This window comes from Polyergus mexicanus, unplaced genomic scaffold (genome assembly GCF_030449975.1).
Source record: "Polyergus mexicanus isolate NDT 795.1 unplaced genomic scaffold, iyPolMexi1.0 SCAF_9, whole genome shotgun sequence".
Lineage (NCBI taxonomy): Eukaryota > Metazoa > Arthropoda > Insecta > Hymenoptera > Formicidae > Polyergus > Polyergus mexicanus.
This window is the reverse complement of record NW_027223329.1, coordinates 8,298,551-8,317,352: the sequence shown is the minus strand read 5'-3', so window position 1 is coordinate 8,317,352 and position 18,802 is coordinate 8,298,551. Positions and strand designations below refer to the sequence as shown.

At 36.9% G+C, this 18,802-nt stretch overlaps 4 protein-coding genes and 1 long non-coding RNA gene across 9 annotated transcripts; 2 read left to right on the top strand and 3 right to left on the bottom strand.

The window, feature by feature from the left end:
• Positions 1-137: 137 nt before the first annotated feature.
• On the bottom strand, positions 138-7,611 carry LOC138936470 (uncharacterized). Its single transcript, XM_070301894.1, has one exon. The coding sequence runs from the start codon at positions 7,607-7,609 to the stop codon at positions 6,173-6,175; it is 1,437 nt and encodes a 478-aa protein (XP_070157995.1). The 5' UTR covers positions 7,610-7,611; the 3' UTR covers positions 138-6,172.
• A 151-nt stretch (positions 7,612-7,762) lies between these two features.
• LOC138936471 (protein Loquacious-like) lies at positions 7,763-12,398 on the bottom strand. Of its 4 annotated transcripts, none has more exons than XM_070301895.1 (7): positions 12,191-12,392; positions 11,059-11,383; positions 10,842-10,977; positions 10,455-10,749; positions 9,598-9,747; positions 9,308-9,419; positions 7,763-7,899 (listed from the first exon to the last, which is right to left on the bottom strand). In XM_070301895.1, exons 2-7 carry the CDS (start codon positions 11,372-11,374, stop codon positions 7,763-7,765), a joined length of 1,146 nt encoding a protein of 381 aa, XP_070157996.1. In that variant the 5' UTR covers positions 11,375-11,383; positions 12,191-12,392. The 4 variants fall into 4 exon arrangements, with proteins under 4 accessions (XP_070157996.1, XP_070157998.1, XP_070157997.1 ...); XM_070301897.1 differs by having other exon boundaries at positions 10,842-10,962; positions 12,191-12,391; XM_070301896.1 differs by lacking the exon at positions 12,191-12,392 and adding an exon at positions 11,745-12,142.
• Mthfs (methenyltetrahydrofolate synthetase) lies at positions 8,220-9,245 on the top strand. Its single transcript, XM_070301571.1, has 4 exons — positions 8,220-8,357; positions 8,500-8,755; positions 8,856-8,903; positions 9,007-9,245. Exons 1-4 carry the CDS (start codon positions 8,247-8,249, stop codon positions 9,177-9,179), a joined length of 588 nt encoding a protein of 195 aa, XP_070157672.1. The 5' UTR covers positions 8,220-8,246; the 3' UTR covers positions 9,180-9,245.
• A 283-nt stretch (positions 12,399-12,681) lies between the features above and the next one.
• Positions 12,682-18,292, top strand: LOC138936182 (probable ATP-dependent RNA helicase DDX17). 2 transcript variants are annotated; one of them, XM_070301347.1, is made up of 8 exons: positions 12,682-12,857; positions 13,158-13,511; positions 13,591-14,244; positions 14,381-14,565; positions 14,667-14,726; positions 16,844-17,086; positions 17,172-17,348; positions 17,417-18,292. In XM_070301347.1, exons 1-8 carry the CDS (start codon positions 12,841-12,843, stop codon positions 17,452-17,454), a joined length of 1,728 nt encoding a protein of 575 aa, XP_070157448.1. In that variant the 5' UTR covers positions 12,682-12,840; the 3' UTR covers positions 17,455-18,292. The 2 variants fall into 2 exon arrangements, with proteins under 2 accessions (XP_070157448.1, XP_070157449.1); XM_070301348.1 differs by having other exon boundaries at positions 14,381-14,553; positions 17,417-18,291.
• Positions 13,079-15,896, bottom strand: LOC138936189 (uncharacterized). The gene is made up of 3 exons (XR_011447350.1): positions 15,619-15,896; positions 13,575-13,975; positions 13,079-13,497 (listed from the first exon to the last, which is right to left on the bottom strand). It is a non-coding gene; the product is annotated as an uncharacterized lncRNA (long non-coding RNA).
• Positions 18,293-18,802: the final 510 nt, after the last annotated feature.

The following is an 18,802-nucleotide window of genomic DNA, read 5'->3' as shown; positions in this document are numbered from 1 at the left end:
ACATTATTTTGGAAAATATCTGATATGACATCGATTCTGTAATTTGTCTTTTCTGTAATATCTCTTTCTTGTTCGAAGAAACCTTGCTCGAGCAAGACTACGAGCAGCACGATGAGTAAAGTAAATAGAAAATCGCCTTCATAAGCATCGTATGTTTATTAACAATGTTACACGCACAATCATACATAGAACAACCTTTTGCCTGATTATAAGATATCGATACCCCACGCGTTTATATACAGATAGGGTTCCGTTATATGGTCTCAAGTCGTTATCTGTATGCCATGTCCGTGTTATGTGTGCTAATTGAAATCGTTATGACATTACTCTCATAATAACTCGATTCGCTCTCGCAAAAGGGATAATTCGACAGCGAAATAATGAAAACAACACAATTCGACTGAGAGAAAGAGAAAAAGATAAAAAAAGTAGAAATAAATCGCATACAAAAATTCGCTTCTTACCACGGACGATTATTTATATATCTTACAGCGCTGTGATATTCGAAACAGACTATTTTTCTATAACAAAAAAAGAAAAGAAAGAATTGATTGACGCTTAAATCATATCATTAATTACACAAAGTCCATTATACACAACTGCTAATAAAATTTTTTCAATTTTTTTTTAAATCGTATTTATCGCGCTAGATTCCCCCATTTTTATAACATTCAAATTTCGAACAAGTGCATCTGGTTCTTTGTTTTATGTTATTATTTTATTTTTTTATGGTAACTTCTTTTTTTTGTTCATTTTTTCTCAATTAAAGATTAATTAAATTCAATAAATTCATGTGATTCGTTGCGAGTCATTGTTCGCGACTTCTCGCTGTGTGCATAATATATTTAGGGATGAGTCGCGAACGAATTCACTATCAATATAGTATAATTACAGATTGATCGAAAAAAATGTAAATCAAATGATTTATATGCATATCTGTATGTGTATATATATATATAAATTAATTTGGCGAATTTATCACACGCAACATATCACGTCGCGCTAGATTCATCTTTCCTTTTTTTCCTATTTCTTTTTATATAAACTCAATACGTAGAATTCTCGAAGAGTAGACTGTTCGTTTGTACAATTGCATCGATTAGTTTGAGATCTATCCGAAAACAAACTGACTCGCACTGCACGTTCGAGACGCAATTAACGTTCTCGTCACGAAGCACGCTCGCGACTTGTTTTCAAGATCGTCTTCATTTTTTATCTACACGTAATGTCCTATTTTTTCTCGCTTTTTTTATGAAGCCTAGAAAACACAATGCGATTTACATTCGATGAAAATAAAAAGCTGCTACATCGCTTCTCTTTTTCTTAACACTTCTTTGTGAGATGGACGATCTCGCAAGTGTATCTGTCTAATCCTTGAATGCTACTGGCATTGAGATTTCGTCTGATTCTTGATATTAAGACGAAAAATCATGGTAGAACTTAAAGATTAATTCGAACCAAGTGAACCGCGTATCTATCACACATCCATCAGTATAGAAAAGAACTCAGAGAGATTAATACGCGAATATGCGACTAAAATTTTATTTTTATTACGAAAATATATAAGATTCTTTTATATTGTTTCAAGAATAATAACATAATATAAATTTTCATCGCAAATTAAGCAGAAAAATTACTTGTTAAATGTAAGAATATATAATATTCTTTGTGACAAATTTTTCAAGTTTAATAACTCAACATAAATTTTTATTAAACTATCGCTCATCTTTGCGATTAAATGAAATAATAAAGTTGATTATGCCTATATTCGAAACACATAAATCGATCATACAACTTAAATTTAAGTAACATATTTATCTTGTTTGACACACACAAAACAGTATACATATTCGGTTCAAAGTATCGATTACGGATAAACGCAAGCGGTTCAGAAGGTTTCTTGTGTCACGTGGAGGATATAAACGAGAAAAGGGAAACGAAAGAAAATTTATCGAGGATCGAGCCGAAGACCCATCGATTTTTCCTTCTCTCGTTCATAACTGTTCACAAAGACCTTATCATGATATTAGAAGAGACATTCGCTCTCATCTATTTCACATGCAGTTTGTTCTCTACCTAACGCGTCCCTTGTATAACAGCGGAGGGAATACGAAAAAAGAAAGACGCGAAAGTAAAAGGTCTGTCGTGGATCGAATCGAAGACTCTTCGATTTCCGCTCGGTTCCTTTTCCCATTCCTATGATTGGTCCACGAAGACCATCTCCTCGTTCTGAGAATTATCGAGGATTCCGCTTCGTCCGGTTTCCTTTTTTTTTCCTTGATAATTCTTTTTTCTTCCTCCTTATCAATTAATTTTGTTTAACTTATTTAACGCGCCATTGACCATATCACGCATCAACGTCGCGCACTCTCTTCTTTATACTAACTGCTCAGCATCTGCTCTTTGTTTCTTCTGAAAATACTTTAATAAAGTATGATTAGTTATTAAACATTAACTTTTAAAGATCTCCCATTCTTTATTAAAGGCGCTAAATTCGACGATAATTACGATTATCGTGAGCATTACCCAGCAATTCGTTAAACGACAATAGAACGCAGCTAAGAAAAAAATTATATAATTAATTTAACAGTATGCTGTGATTAAATTTGAGACGCTAAAACTTTCGGTTCGATTTCGTGAGGTCGTTCAAAAAATCTTTCGTAAAGATAATCCTCGCATAATTCCGCCAGAGCGAATTTTGTCAACGTTATTCATACTCATTTCTATAGCTTTACCGGACTGCGCTAAATAAAAGTGGAATGTATATCAAATTAATTTCGTACGATTTATCAGATTCGCAAAATAAACATTTCTCTAGATTATATCAGAGAGCTGATCATATCTTATAAAAAATGCATATCTCAATGCACAGTTTTGATAATTGTGTCGGAAAACTGCTCACGCATCTCGGAAACATACCTATCTGTCTCGGTATCGCGCGGTGTCTCATGTGTATATAATTTGTTAATTTATAAATATTAATATATAAATACTAGTATATATCTATAAATATTAATATTTATAAATTTATATAATACATATGTTTGTATATTTAAAGATTTGTTTTGCACAAAGTAAATTTAAAAGTTATACAAATATATTCTTATATATTCGCCTGATATCAAACACGAGGCAGTTTTTAAAGGAATCCGATTGAATCGCAAGTTATATTACGTGGGAAAATATATCGGTAAAGAAACGTTCTCACCTCAAAGAATACAAAGATATCAACCGAAAATTAAAATATCGAAAACAATTATGTCGCGTCGTTCACTATCTCGAAACGGAATTTTCGTTTCGTCTCGCGAAAATCTTGAAATAAATCTAAAGTCCTCGGGATTGGAACAATCAGCACGTTTCATCGTCGTTTCGATGCCGAGGAGGTATATATCGGAATTAGTTGCCGATGATACAGATCGTTTTTCCATATGGAAAGGAAAGGACACGAGACCGCATTTATCGCTTTTTTCGCTTCTAGCGAATGTATGTCTATACACACATACACATTCTATACTTTGCATGTAAATAATGCCTATTTTCCAAAGATATACGTTATGAAACACACACTTTCGCAATCATTAAACCGCACGGGCGACTCCCGATTCGTTCTCCGCGTTTCTATGATTCCTTGACTGTGAAAATGTCATCCTTTCTGTCCTATCGCAGGTTTTCTACTTCAAGGCATTACAGGAACGCGTTTTCGCACATCGCTTTCGTGATGACGATTGAAGAAAGTGTGCATACACGATTTCGTTTCTGTAATTTCATGTATTTCTCACCGATATCTGGTTAAGATTCAATTTAGGATGGCAACGTCAATTAATATCAATTCTAATCAATCTTAGATGATTCCACAAGATATTCCTCAAAATATTTTAGAAATAATTTTGCAGTTTAGTAGATTGATTTTTAAGAGAGATACAAACTTCTTTTTTCTTCCTAAGAAAAACAAATATACAAATCGCAGTATTGGTATTAAACGGCGTTGCTGCTATCTTTACTCTAACGCTTATACAATACTAATGCAAATCTCTATCTTACGCGATGTGCTATTTTTATAAAGCACCATGTATAAAAAAGAATATATATTACTTAGAGATTACAACAGTGATTTAACCGAAACTATGAAATTCCTGAACCATCACAACTCAAAATGGCGTATGCACACGCAGATATTATAATTTTACAAAAGAAAAAAAGATCGAAGGATGAATGCCGATTGTAGAAGTGAGCTGAAGATTACACACGTTAGTGCTACATCAAATATTTTTGCCGCAAATCAATCTTCGGGGACCACATCTACACGCCATTTAACTCCGACGAGCGAATCTCTATCTTATTCTTTCAGGATACAATCCCGATTATAATACGAATAAAGATGGAAAAATTCGTCACGCGGAGCTAGAATATTATGCATGATATACCGGTAATATCGGTCCCGAAAAAAAGGTAGATTCTTAATGTTTCTAAAATACATTCGACGGACCAAAGGGATATGTTATGATCCGTGAAATACAACAGCATTGACTACTGGACCTCGGAGAAGCTCTCGCGGAAATTCTCTCAATCGAGTCGTCCTCGCTGTTCGAAAGACGCTCTTCGCGTATTATTCTCTTTCTATTAATAATCGCGCGATGTTACTCTTTTTCATTTAGTATAAAAGTCTCATCCGGTGACACGATCGATTGGTATGTAGACAAATTCGAAATTCGACTACATACGCGGGTACACACACTCGACTATCTTAGACTTGACATGTGTACTTTAATGAAGAATCCTTAACGATTAATTCTTACACGCGTATTTAATATGTGATGCTTATGAGTTTATGAGCTACCTATACTAAAGGAAAAAACATACACCACTGAAAGATTATATTTCTCCTTATATCTCTCCGCGATCACGCGTTATTGTTAGCTATATTCGGATCGCGCCGCAAAGCTACGTTTTTTTTCTTTTTTCTTTTTGCACTGTGCATACGCTTAGTGGAGATGTATCGCGGTTAATGGGAGCAAAATTCGAACGATACGCGTCACTTTACTCGTGATAATAAAAATGTCTAAATGTCTCCGCCTCGTTTGTAATTTTCTCATCTTCCCCCTCCCTCATTTTCTTGTATATGATCTTTCTCTCGCGCGCAGACATCATTACACCACCACACCATATACAAATAATGAAGCACATTAAAAATATAGCGGTATAAGCTAAGTATTATATAAGTATTGGAAAACTTCCACTAATTCTATGCAAAGTATAGCTTGTAGAATATCATTCATTAAAACTAGGACTTACACGATAACCGTGAGATAATATATATATTTTCATATTTCTTTTCCCTTTTGAATATTTAAATATTTTTCTTCTCTCCGTCGAGAGGCGCAGCGTTTTCCGCGCTCAGATATTTCCTGCTCGCACAATCATGACTTGAAAACTAATACAATCAAAAAGCACACCACGTCCTAATTATAGCATTCGCTGTAATTTAGGTACCACTTCGTAGGTAGCGTGTACTCTTTTATATCGCCCCCCCCCCCCTTTGTATCTCTGTATGAAGATTTACAGACGCTATAGATTACATATTATTACATCATAAAATTATAGTTGAGCTCACAACACTCACTATGCCCTGCCGTGTCACATCGAATGACAGAAACAAGTGAAAATCATTGTTTCTGCTTTGCCTTGTATCGTTAAAGTGCATCCTTTCCAAATGCGCTGTTGATGATAACGCGTAAATTTGCCAAAGTACCGTGTCCTCGCTCGGACATTCGCGTTGATCGAGACTCTATATATAACTCAGATTGGCTAAAATTTATTTCAAACTGGATCAGAAATTGAAATAACTTTCACCATATCTCTCGCGTGTGATGCGATTTGTGTGAGTAATTTGGCCAATCTCGCGTACAAATGTACTTGCGAAACGCTTAATGCAACGATTAATAATCGACAATTCATCACATCAACTCGCCTTCCGCGAATCAACAAATAATTTCTACGTTAAAAAAACTGAAATAGGAAAAAAGGGACAAATCCCATTACAAATTCTTTTTAAGAGCATCTATGAATCTCATAATAACCAGAATAAAGAAGTGAAGAATATTCGAGCATTCATCATCGCGTTCTCAAAATTCTAGAATATTAGGCAGAATCTAAAGAAAAGAATCTGACGGTTTTACTTGTTGAATCGCGGTGGTCTCCTCAATCGTGGTATCAATTCCGTCCTGACAGCTCTGGCGTAATTCGGCGCTGCGTACTGATCAGTCACTGCGATTGGGCTCTGAAGACTCTGTATGAACATGGACGAATCCTGTATCTGACCTACGCCCGCCGCCGCTGCCGCTGCCGCCGCCGCTGCTGCCTGATATTGATACTGACTGTTAGTTATGTCGGCAGTTGGATAGTGATTTGGTTGCACAAACTGCGGCGGATTCTCGTACTGCGGATATGGGATAGAACTCTCTGCAGAGAACTGCGGGATCACTGCAGGATTCACGTTGACTGACGTTGTGGCGAAGCTGCTGGGATCGTAGGTCTGATGATACTGATTCAGCTGTCCAATCTGCGTGGTGTTGAATGGCGGCGATTGCGGGAATTGTGCTGCGGTGTCGGAGAACAGCATGCTTGCAACTGTCGGTTGCGGAAAAGAGTCCGGCCGCGGATACGGTGAAATGCTGGCTGTCACTGCATTGCTCAGATTTTGGATGTTTGGTATACCAGCGGCGAGAGGTGAAGTGCTGTATCCGTGGAACGTGGTCTGCGAACGGCCGATGGAATCGGCCAGATCCTTTACACCACCGCTCTGCAGTGAGCTCATCATGTTGAGCTTGGACTTGGCGCCGCCGATCGTCTCATTACCGTGTTTGGCACGTGCATCCGTTAATAGCGGATGTCGCACGTTCACAATACTCTGCGGGGCACGCAGCGGTGGAAAATTGATCGGAGCCATCTTCGGAACTGAATTCTGTTGCTGTTGTTGCTGCTCGAGCGCCTTACGTGCAACCGCAAACGCACTGTTGTTGTCGTTTCTCTGCGAGACGGCGGTGTACGTGACGCTGGATGGCGTATGATTCTCTCTGTGCAAAACAGTTGGCGTCGCGGCCGATTGATGCGTCGCGAATCTTAACGGCAAATTGGCGCAGGTCATCGCAGACGCAGTGGTGCCGCCGCTGTTACTGCTACTCCTGCTCTTGTAATCAAGACTGTTCACCGATACCGGTTCCTTATAATCCGATTGAATCGGATAATTCTTGATGCTCGAATCCGCTTCACACGCAAATTTCTTTGGACCGGCGTAATTCTTCAAATGTTTCACCGGATTAGTCTCGTGTGTAGTATTATTGACGCAGGTGCTGACAGGCCGTACACTGCTAAACGCTGTAGAAGAGTTGGACTGTTTCGCGATCGATGCATTTTTCGTCGCGCTGTGCGATTCGCTTGCAGACTTCAGATTTTCATTGTTACCATCGTTTTTTCTCATTGATGAGTTAATTTTGCCGGTGGCGATCGAATTCCCAGACGTTGTAATGGTGTGCAAAGTAGCATCTTTGTTACTCATTGCAATGTTTGCTGTCCTAACGGACAGTTTGGACGTTCTACTTTTATTTCCCATATGGTCTAATTTCTGTCCGCTTTTACTTTTGTCGGAAATCTGATTGCTAGCTGATAATACTTTGGTGTCCGTATTGTTATTCTGATTTTTAGAAGCGAAATTATTGTGAGGCTTGCAGGTGATGGTGACAGCTGGCAGGAGCAAAGCGCTGGCTCACTTCTTGGTCATGATTTTGAGATATTCCAGAGCATTTTGAGCAGCACTGGCTTGAGCATCTTTACTAGTCGCACCGCAACCATAGCAAACTGCCACTGGCAGGGTAGACAGTTGCACAAGGCACTGGAATTTACCTGAAAGATGGAACAACATTAATGTCTAAATTAATTATGACTGTAGCATTGTTTTTATTTTTCAACATAAATAATTAAACAATTTTAATAGTTTGCATCATGATTCGTGATAATGTGATGTCAAAGATTACCGGCATCATATATACATATCTCTACAAATATCTTGCATAATACACAAAACACACTGTGACTACATTTACATGCTTATCTGTTTTAATAACATTTGTAGTTATAAGTGCTAATTAAAGATATCGCGCAAACGCTAGTTTACGCTGATAATATAATATCAGTTATTATTCCTTATCTATAAGCAGTCGACCTACAGCAGCACAAGTAATTTATGCACTATGGCAGCTTTAACATCAGCTAAAAACGCCTTGAGAAAGAAAATGAAAAATACTCTTCAAAATATTAGCTTACAAGAGAAAAAGGAACAATCTATAAACGTGATGAAAAAGGTAAGTCAGGAAAAAATATGTAGATCAATAATATACTTGAACCCTTGAAAAAAAGGTTATGTTCTAATGAAATCAAACAGCTGTATACAAAACAATTAATTTACTGACATGATGATCAAATTATTGCCGCGTTATTTTACAGTTATGCACACTGAAGCAATATCAAGACAGCAAGAGAATCTCGATATATCTAAGTACCAAGGACGAACTTGATACTTTGCCCATCTTAAAACATATATTTGACACTGGAAAGGAAGCATTTGTTCCACGATATCAAGGAAAAATTATGGAAATGGTAAAACTAATATCACTAGAGGATTACAAGTCATTACCGTTAACAAAATGGAACATTAAACAACCAAGCCTCACTGAATATCGTGAAAATGCATTGGAAACAGGTAAATTCTCATAATAAAGCAAATAACAAGTCATTTTTCAAACTTATTTCAAAAGTTTATCGATTAATAATTGAAATCCTGTAAATTTTATCACATGTAGGTGGATTAGATTTAATAATTTTACCAGGTGTTGCTTTCACAATGAATGGTGAGTTTGGTTTAATAATTATTACAGATACTCTTACATACAAATAAATATGTATATATTGCATCTTATGATTGTTTTATCTTTATTATGATATTATAATTAGGAAAACGTCTGGGGCATGGAATGGGTTATTATGACAAATATTTGAAAATATGTATTGAAAGACAAACCACAAGGCCATATCTAATTGCAATAGGATTTAAACAACAGATACAACAGGACATTCCTACTAATGAAGATGATGTGCCTGTTGATATTGTATTGGTTGATAAATAGGGGATATATAAAAATATAAAAGATTGTAATTTTACTTCATGTATGACATGAATAAAATAATTTTATCTTAGGGAAAAGATGTATATATATATATATACAATCATTTTTATTATATATCATAAACTTACCACTGATAGATTTTTCTTCAATATCAACATAAGTTACTTCAAATTGCTGCTCTGATGCAATTTCTTGTAAGAATTGTACCAAATTTACATCCCCATCGTTGAAACATGTATTCTGCAACAAGATTAGAATGACTTGTACATAACTTGTCTATTTTGATTTATTTACATCAATTTATTTACATAAAAAAAACAGACAATTTCTTTCTGGCTTAAAAGTATATCTTCTGGCTTAAATAACAATCATCAGAATATTTATTCTTCTATTGGCTTTATCAAATCTGAGTACAAACCTGCAGTTGATAAAGCTTAACACCTGTGGATGACTTGAGACTCTTGTGAAATTTCGAAACTTGGATACTATGTACTGTTGTCAATGTCGAGATTTTGCTACCTTTCAGATCAGCATAACGGGCGCTCACGTTTGCATTTCTTTGCACAATCTATAATGGACAATTAATATACATGTAAAACTTTCGTTAAGCACATAAGTTACAATGCTTTATTAATAGCTACTTCACGTTTACATAAAAACTTAAATGAAGTGGATATGACCCAAATATCTCATCAAAGAGAATACACGATTAAATGTAAGTATTACACATTGAAATACAATACTATCAAAATAATGGTCCGTTATAGATTTAAACAGATCGGAAAGATAGCTCACACTTTAAAATGGCGTTAAAGCCAAAATCACTTCCACTTCGCTAAATATACGCGCATTCACATATACACATACATTCATACATACACATGACAAGTAAAATAAACACTATCACCAATCACCAATCGCTTGCCTTTCAATCCTTGCTGTCATATGTCTGACAACAGCTATCGATCCTGTATCGCATCTCAACAATATCTGTTCCCTTTCTTTTTAAAACATATTTCTAACGAAACGTATAAATTTTAAGGACTATTTTTTGACCTCCATAATTCCAACATAATTCTGATCAATGAATTTTAATTATCAATTATTTAATATACAATACAAGGAATTATGATTACAAGGAATTGAAATATCCAAACATCAAGGTGGCACTAACAATAGGTATTAAATATACAATATATATATACAAATTGACATATTTAATTATTCAATATAACAAAATTATTTAATTAACAACACAATAATACAGATTCTTACCTCATCCTCATCAACACTGGGAGTTTGGTTATTCATATCGTGTAAAGCTTGCCACATCTTATGAGCGGCATGCCTCTTAGCAACTTTTTTACTTTTTCCTTGACCAACCTCGCGATATTTTAGGATTGAACAAACAATAGTGAACTGTCTTTCATGAGGTAAACCTTCCTCACCCTCCATCGTGTATTTCGGCGGTGGCCAATGGCGCGACATACACATTTCTTGTAAGGCTCCAATTGGGTTATTCACTACTTTCTCCTCTCCATAAGACTGTAGTTCTTGTAAATTTTGAGAGCTGCATAAAAATAAATAAAGCATGATTTCATATACTGCATTCAATTACAAATACTTGAGATATTTAATATTTGTAACAAATAATATTCTTACTCGGGTAAACTATTTGGAAGTGGAGATTCTATAGCTTCAGTATTTACTCCAATTAATTTATCCAGAACAGCTTTTGCAGCGGCGTGTTTCGCTTCTTTTTTGGACCTGCCAGTTCCCATTGCTGAAATAATTGGATCTGTTTTCAAATAGCTACATACTTACCGATTAACAATAAGCTACTATCAATAAAAATAAATAATTCAAAAGATATACAAACCAACGACATCAGCAACAGTGACTCTGTATCGAAATGTAGGTTCATGAATAGCCCCTTCGATTTGGACCAACTCGTACTTGGGTATTGTACCCCTACGAGAAAGTAATTCCTGAAGAACAGAGACTGGTGTTTTGCTGGGTAACGCCTTCATTTCTAAACGTGCTGCCTCGTGTAATGGTAGTTTCTCTAACATCATAGCGTGTAATGTTACGCGAACTCTATTACGACGATTAACATTGTTTGAGTGATTAGGAACGCCACCCACACCAGCCATCATGTTAGGCCCAACCTGTTGTGGTGGATGTATTTCCTCCATAGTAATGTCCTGTGAAATTGTAAATATTAGTGGTTAATTTTTCTTCAATGTCAAAGAATAAAGAAAGATAAAAAAAATAAAGTATATATAAATACTGACTCCCATGTAAAAAAAAAATAAAAAATAAAAAAAAAAATAAATAAAAATAAAGCATAAAACTTAACGTTTTCTAGCAACTCCAAAAATGAACAACAAAGATAATGAGAATATTGTTGAAGTTTACAGCTTCTAATAAATATTATCTTACATTTCTATTTTCAGTAATATATATTTATCTTATCGAGCAATAACAACATATGTAACAGATAATTTACATGCATGAGATGTTTCTAATTATCTTATGCTATATCATCAAAATCGCAACGCTTACTTCCAATTTCCGATCATTGTAGAAAAATATAAACGATACGTCAGCTCTCAACGATCGTACGTCTTAAAGACGCGAAAATCGGGACGAGCTGTCCGTTACGTTAAACGCGAGAAAATCGCATCTCAATCGACAGTGCGATAAAATCGTTGGCAGACCGGCATGGCCGCCATGATTGTTACAAAATCCATCGATTGACCGTAATACAACGACGCGAAAAAGATACGCATGGGATTCGCCGGGGACGAGCTGTCGTCGCGCGAAAAATGAACGTACAACGTAAACACGACCTCGTTTCCGAGCGATGACGACAACGACGATGATAACTGCGGCGACGACCCGGTATCGGAATAACGGCCGACCGGTTGTATGTGTGTATGTCGTCCGCTACGCGGTTCGATCCGCGGGGCCAAAGTCACCGGGGGGACAAACACGCGTCTCACACTTACGATTTTTGGGGAAACGTGTAAAGGTTCAGCTGGCTCCTCGACAGGCCAATTCCTATGCGAAAAGCGAATCCCGCTTTTTGTGATCGATCCAAGTCTCACAAAAAGCTTGATCCGTTTGACGACAGAAAAATGGTTTACTGGCTAGCGGAGAATCCCTTCCTCGTTCGCAGCTCTGCGATATCTATGAGTGTGTCCGTGCATCCCTCTTCACGCGCGTTTATTATCGCGTTCGAGCGCGCGCGCGCGCTCGCCGATACCTTTATCGTCCGCGGCAGGAAATGATATCGATACTCGGTAAAATACCTTCGCTCGGTAAATTAAAGAATCGTGTGAAGATGAACTACGTGCGGAGAAACGCGCCGCGATCTGATTGGCGGATACCGTATGCGACGGCCAATCAGCTGTAGGATACCATCAGCCCTGTGGAATTTCGAGAAAAGATCTGGAAGAAGAGAACGCGTCTATATTATTGCCACGTTAATGGTTTCACTTTTTTCCCCTTTTGCGTCACTTTGGGTTCGCTCGAGTTCGCGTTCCAGGTTCCAGTTTGTACGTATCGTATGCGAACTGTCGCGAGGTATTTGATTCGCGAGTAACATCAAGTAATATTGTTTAATAAGAAAATCGAAGAACGTGTGTAGACAAGGAATATGGGCCGCTATAGAAGGTACATAGATGCGAATATTGCAACGAAACAGGGTATCTCGTCGAGAACGCTATCCCATTCTAACATTCGCACGATGAGAAACCACTTGGCGCGCATGCGAGCTTACCTTTCCATTATAAAAGTCAGAATTATTAGTATTCTTTCCAAAATTCTTCGACAAGATGTTTTCATAACCTCATATATTTCTTCAAATTGTGATTTGAAGATTTTTCTAGACAGCAGTTGCCTTCGTTATACATGACACTCCTTAAAGACGGATATTTCAATTAATAAAAGCGTATATATATTATATTTGTCCAGCCGTAGTCGCGATCGGGACAGGAGGCGCAGATCGCGTACTCGCTCGCGAAGTAGATCACCGCGTGACAGGAGGAGCTGGGGTGGCAGCGGAGGACGCGATAGGCCTTCCAACAGTCGCAGCAGTCGCGGTCAGCCCGGCGCGAATTTAAGGAAACCACGATGGGACCTCAGTCGATTGGAACCCTTCAAAAAGGACTTTTACATCCCACACGAGGCAGTTCAAAATCGAGATCCGCGTATCGTGGAGCAATACAGGGCTGAGAAAGAAATTACGCTGAGGGGCAAAAATATACCTAATCCTGTTTTCAATTTCGAGGAGGCAGGTTTCCCGGATTATGTCCTGAAAGAGATCAAGTAAGTAGTAGACATTACACAGATTAGATCTTTTAATATTTTGTAATGAGTTTATTAAGTTACCTTTATTTTATCATAGAAGACAAGGCTTTAGTGAACCCACATCGATCCAAGCTCAAGGATGGCCTATTGCATTAAGCGGCCGAGATATGGTGGGCATTGCATCCACAGGATCCGGGAAAACACTATCTTACATATTGCCTGCGATAGTTCACATTAATAGCCAGCCGAAATTAAGTCGTAAGGATGGCCCTATAGCGCTAGTGTTGGCACCTACACGAGAATTGGCCCAACAGATTCAGCAGGTTGCCGACGATTTTGGACACTCGTCAGGCATTAGAAATACTTGTCTATACGGTGGAGCACCGAAAGGGGCCCAAGCCAGGGATCTGGATGGCGGTGTAGAAATAGTTATTGCTACACCTGGTAGACTACTAGATTTTCTTGAATCTGGGAAAACAAATCTGAAAAGATGTACATATTTGGTATTAGATGAAGCTGACAGGATGTTGGACATGGGATTTGAGCCACAAATCAGAAAGATTATAGAACAAATTAGACCAGACAGGCAGACATTGATGTGGTCGGCCACATGGCCTAAAGAAGTAAAGAATTTAGCTGAAGATTTTCTTAAAGATTATGCTCAAATCAATGTCGGTTCTTTACAACTTTCAGCAAATCATAATATATTGCAAATAATAGATGTATGTCAGGACTATGAAAAAGAGAATAAGTGAGTATAAGAATTTTGAATGCTTTTGGCTTTTTGTTCAATTTTTAGCACAGCAGTTATTAACAATTATTAATAGTTACAAGTAAACCATTATACTAACAGTTCTGAAGAAAACTGTCTTATCAAATTTTTATAGATTAAGTACTCTATTGAAAGAAATAATGGCAGAAAGTGAGAATAAAACCATAGTATTTATTGAAACGAAACGTAGAGTAGACGAGATAACGAGGAAAATGAAGCGCGATGGTTGGCCAGCAGTTTGCATTCACGGTGACAAAACGCAACAGGAACGAGATTGGGTTTTACAAGGTATAGATGAATGTACGATATTAAATAAATTTTCTGCAAAGAATTCAGAAAAAACATTAACAAGATATATGCATGTATAAAGTGTGCAAGTATTACATTTATATGTAATTTAGATTTCAGATCGGGCAAAGCACCAATCCTTGTTGCTACTGATGTTGCTGCGCGTGGTCTTGGTAAGTAATTCAATGTTTTCTATTACATTATAAAGCAACAATATATTGTCAGTTATTTTCCTATAACATGGAAGACAAGCTGATTAAAATTCACGGTATTAATTTCAAATCCCCGAAATTATAAATTTTTTTCTTTTTTATATACAATGCTCTATTCTGATCAAAAATGCTTAATGTAATGTAATGTTCCGTTAAAAACATAAATTTAGAAATACAAACAATTTAGATCGAAACATTTAAATTGTGAATTTGAGAATCTTTTCAAGAATTTTGCGCTATACGAAGTTGGGAGTAATACGTGCGAATTAATCCTATAACAAATTAAATATGTCAAATCATACATATATATCGATAATGCCGGAGAAATAACGGAAACCAAATGTATCTGTTGCATAAGAACTGACCTTGGCTTAAACTAATTTATATGGCATATTACATGCAAACGTTATTAATTGCAATTACGCGCAATTATATTTTTAATTCGGATCTTTTGTGCGAACGGAACATTACAGTTTTTAACGCGTTGTAAACTTGAAATCAGAAAGAAGGAAATCAGAGAGAAGGAATAGGGCAAAAGAAAATGAGCAAAAAGATATGAACATATTGAAGCAGGAGGATGGTTGGAGGTAACTACACAGCTAACGCGGTTGGATCTTTGTTTGTATTGCAGAGGCACATTGCGCGCAGGCCCACGCCGGGTAATGCAAAGCATGTCGGGGGTGCCCGCCGCCGCTCTTTGTTCGGTGGTGCACTGGTTTGCATTGTCTGCGCTGGCCGCGACGCCGTGCCTCTATCCGTCCGTCCGTCAATCGCGTGTGAAGTCCGGCCAAGTCCGGGCCAAATCGGGATCTACTACTACTACTACTCTACTACTACTACTTTACCTACCTACCTACATACTGGATATCAGTCCTACTGCGCTGCGCTGTACGCCATCCGGGCTGGCTGGCCAGGTCGTTGTTGCCAGAATAGAGTCCCCTGCGCTGGCACGCTCAAGCTAATCAGACAACCAACAACGTTGGTCCGTTGAGGCGGTGGCATGTGATAGCAGATATGCCAGAGCCTCTCTTAGCGCGCCCTGCGCCTGTAGCGACAGAGTGGCGGAGGCAGTAGCTGGAGCGAGCGCAAATAGCCAGGCCCTGCCCGTACGTTGCTAGCGAAACACTCGCCCACTGCCTAATATATTTTAGTAAAATATAGTTAAAATTTTTTTAATTAATTGACATTTACATATATACACTCGCATACACACACATGCATACACGTATATACACTCACACATACATACATACACTTATACGCGTATATATAAATACATGTATGTATACATGCGTTTGTCTTGTCTATGTAATTATTAACTTATTACGAAAATAATGTCTGTCAAACTGCTCGTTTGTCTATATATATGTATATATATATACGAGTATGAACGCATAACGCTCACAAATCTACTTATCACTTTTATGTCCTTTTAAACTGTATGCATTCTCTGACCCTCTGTCCTTTTAATTCCTGTGATGACCAACACCATACAGTCGCATTTTTTATCATAAGTAATTATTGTATTATGTGAATTTGTCATATGGTACCAGCCCACGATTTCAATCTCTTTTCTAGATATCTCAGTCATTTATATTTGTTGGAAAAATACTTTAAACGCATTTTTATAATCTCTGCTCCTTTTTTTTGGAATTATAATAAAGTCAAAGAATTCACCATCGTGATATTTAGGAAAGGAAGAACAGAATCGTGCTCGGTTTAACAGTTTGTTTTTGTTTTATATTCTTTTTACAGAAAACGTTACTTATCAAAATTATAACAAAATCGTGTCACTAAGAAATTGTTATTTTTATATAACAGATTTCTTTTTGTTGTAAATTTTTAAATGCAAGAATCAACGCAATAATATCCGTATTATTACGTAGTTTATTCGCGACCATATCGAATGTCGTTATATAATTTATTGTAATATACCGTCCGGTAACATTCAAGACCTATACTCGACTTGCGGTGTTTCACAATCCTTGCAACACTTACTGTCTTAACCCATATCTGTCCTCAACACTAAAATCTCACAAAAAGTCGAGCCAATCTAATGTCAAATCTTAATCTTTCAGACGTTGAAGATGTCAAGTTTGTCATCAATTTTGACTACCCCTCCTGTTCCGAGGATTATGTTCATCGTATCGGTCGTACCGGCCGTCGACAGAAAACTGGCACAGCGTATACTTTCTTCACGCCCAACAACGCCAACAAGGCCAATGACCTGATACAAGTACTGAAGGAGGCAAATCAGGTAATAAATCCGAAACTGTTGGAGCTCGCCGATGGTAAAGCTGGCGGATATGGCAGAAACAGAGGTATTTCTAAAACGAGTACACCGAGAAATTATTATACTTTGTATAAAATGGAAGCGTGTAAAGACGATTGGATTCACGTCGACAGGTGCAAGAAATCGATGGCGATGTCGAGGCGGCGGAGGCGGTGGTCGTAACGGAAAGGAACGCAGTTACTCGCGAAGCAGAAGTCGAAGTCATAGCAGAGAACGCAACGGTCGTAGCAGTCGACGAAGCTATAGCCGTAGCTATTCGCGAAGTCGTAGTCCCATTAGTAACCGTAACGGTAAGTTGCTATGCCACCGAAAAGCTATTAAAGCTTGGTGAAACTAACGAGAAATTGTTTCTCCTCAGAGGTTATCGGCAAGAGTTACTGGAGTAGCGAGAGATGATCTTCCAGCGGCGGCTAAAAACGTGTCTGTATTTACGAGACAGGTAAATTTTTTTTACGTCCAATAAAAGCGGTGTATCAGCAAGATAATGACTGTTGAAATCACCGATTTTAAATGAAACATACGCTATTCGCAATAAGTTATTTATGCCGAGTTTAATGGGACGCTGTAATTTTGCATACAACGGCATACATATGTCTTCGTATTCCATGGAATCGCCATTAAGTTGGCGCCAGATTATACGGGTTAATTCGCGATTTATGAATAGCTGATGGAAAGAATAATCGAATCGTGAACGATAAATCAGGCTTTCCGCATTGGCGAACGATAAATCTTTTGCGAATTACTGTGAAATCACGAATAATCTAGCGCCCTAGCTTTTGACTTGCTGTGCAACATATTTGATAGTTTGCTGACCACATTTACACGAATCTCTTATCTATCAACTTCAATATACTGCTCGTCGCTGTCGTAAGATAAGCTTTTATGCAATTCATGTGTATTTGTAATATTTAAAGTATACTTGGACTTGGAAGATATTTTAATTGCTACTTACTTGTTATATAATGATAGAATGTGCTATCATTTTTTATTTCCTTTTGCATCTTCTCTGCCGCATCTAATTTTTTCCCTCTCAAGTGTTATCTATATACACCAGATTTAGATTAGATATAATACGAATACACATTACAACGCAAACTACCGTTTATATGTTTTTATAACTCTCTATTTCTTACATCCCAGTAGTAAAAAAAAAAGAAAGAAAGAAAATAAAACTAAGATGATGTAAGTGAACGAATAAATCTAATCATTATGCAAACTTCCAGAGTGTAGCAATGTTTAATTTAGTATATATATAATATAATTATATATTATATATGAAATAATATAATATATTGATATAATATATAATTATATATTTTATACATATAGAAATCGTAATTATAAATGTCTAGCGCGCTTATATTTGTAATTTATTCGTCTGTATTTAGACAATTGCGACAGATAATAAATAATAATAATAATAATAATAATAATAATAATAACACTTGATGTACAGTATTTCACCAATGTGACACAAATAAATTCGTATAAATGTGTCTAAATTATTATACATCATTCTATATCACACTACTGATATACATTGGCTCCTACTAGAATAATTTTCAATGACTATGTTATTTTATTAGTAGCCACTTACCTGTGATGCACTCGGCGATAATATATCTATAAATTATATAAGCGCTACATTAATTTAACAAAATATAATAAAGTCATTCATCGTAAAAAAGAAGTGGATCCTAATTGTAACGATCGTCGGAATTACTTCGTTATTCGCGTAGGGAAG

Bases quoted from the DNA above. Each gene is read 5' to 3' on its own strand.
- LOC138936470 (XM_070301894.1), bottom strand. From the start codon at position 7,609: ATGGGAAATAAAAGTAGAACGTCCAAACTGTCCGTTAGGACAGCAAAC.
- Mthfs (XM_070301571.1), top strand. From the start codon at position 8,247: ATGGCAGCTTTAACATCAGCTAAAAACGCCTTGAGAAAGAAAATGAAA. The intron at 8,358-8,499 runs GTAAGTCAGGAA...GTTATTTTACAG, and splicing joins CTATAAACGTGATGAAAAAG to TTATGCACACTGAAGCAATA. The intron at 8,904-9,006 runs GTGAGTTTGGTT...TATTATAATTAG, and splicing joins TGTTGCTTTCACAATGAATG to GAAAACGTCTGGGGCATGGA.
- LOC138936471 (XM_070301895.1), bottom strand. From the start codon at position 11,374: ATGGAGGAAATACATCCACCACAACAGGTTGGGCCTAACATGATGGCT. The intron at 10,978-11,058 runs GTTTGTATATCT...ATTTGAAAACAG, and splicing joins CACTGTTGCTGATGTCGTTG to ATCCAATTATTTCAGCAATG. The intron at 7,900-9,307 runs GTAAGTTTATGA...TCCATCTTTCAG, and splicing joins TGAAGAAAAATCTATCAGTG to GTAAATTCCAGTGCCTTGTG.
- LOC138936182 (XM_070301347.1), top strand. The intron at 13,512-13,590 runs GTAAGTAGTAGA...ATTTTATCATAG, and splicing joins TATGTCCTGAAAGAGATCAA to AAGACAAGGCTTTAGTGAAC. The intron at 14,566-14,666 runs GTACGATATTAA...TATGTAATTTAG, and splicing joins TTTACAAGGTATAGATGAAT to ATTTCAGATCGGGCAAAGCA.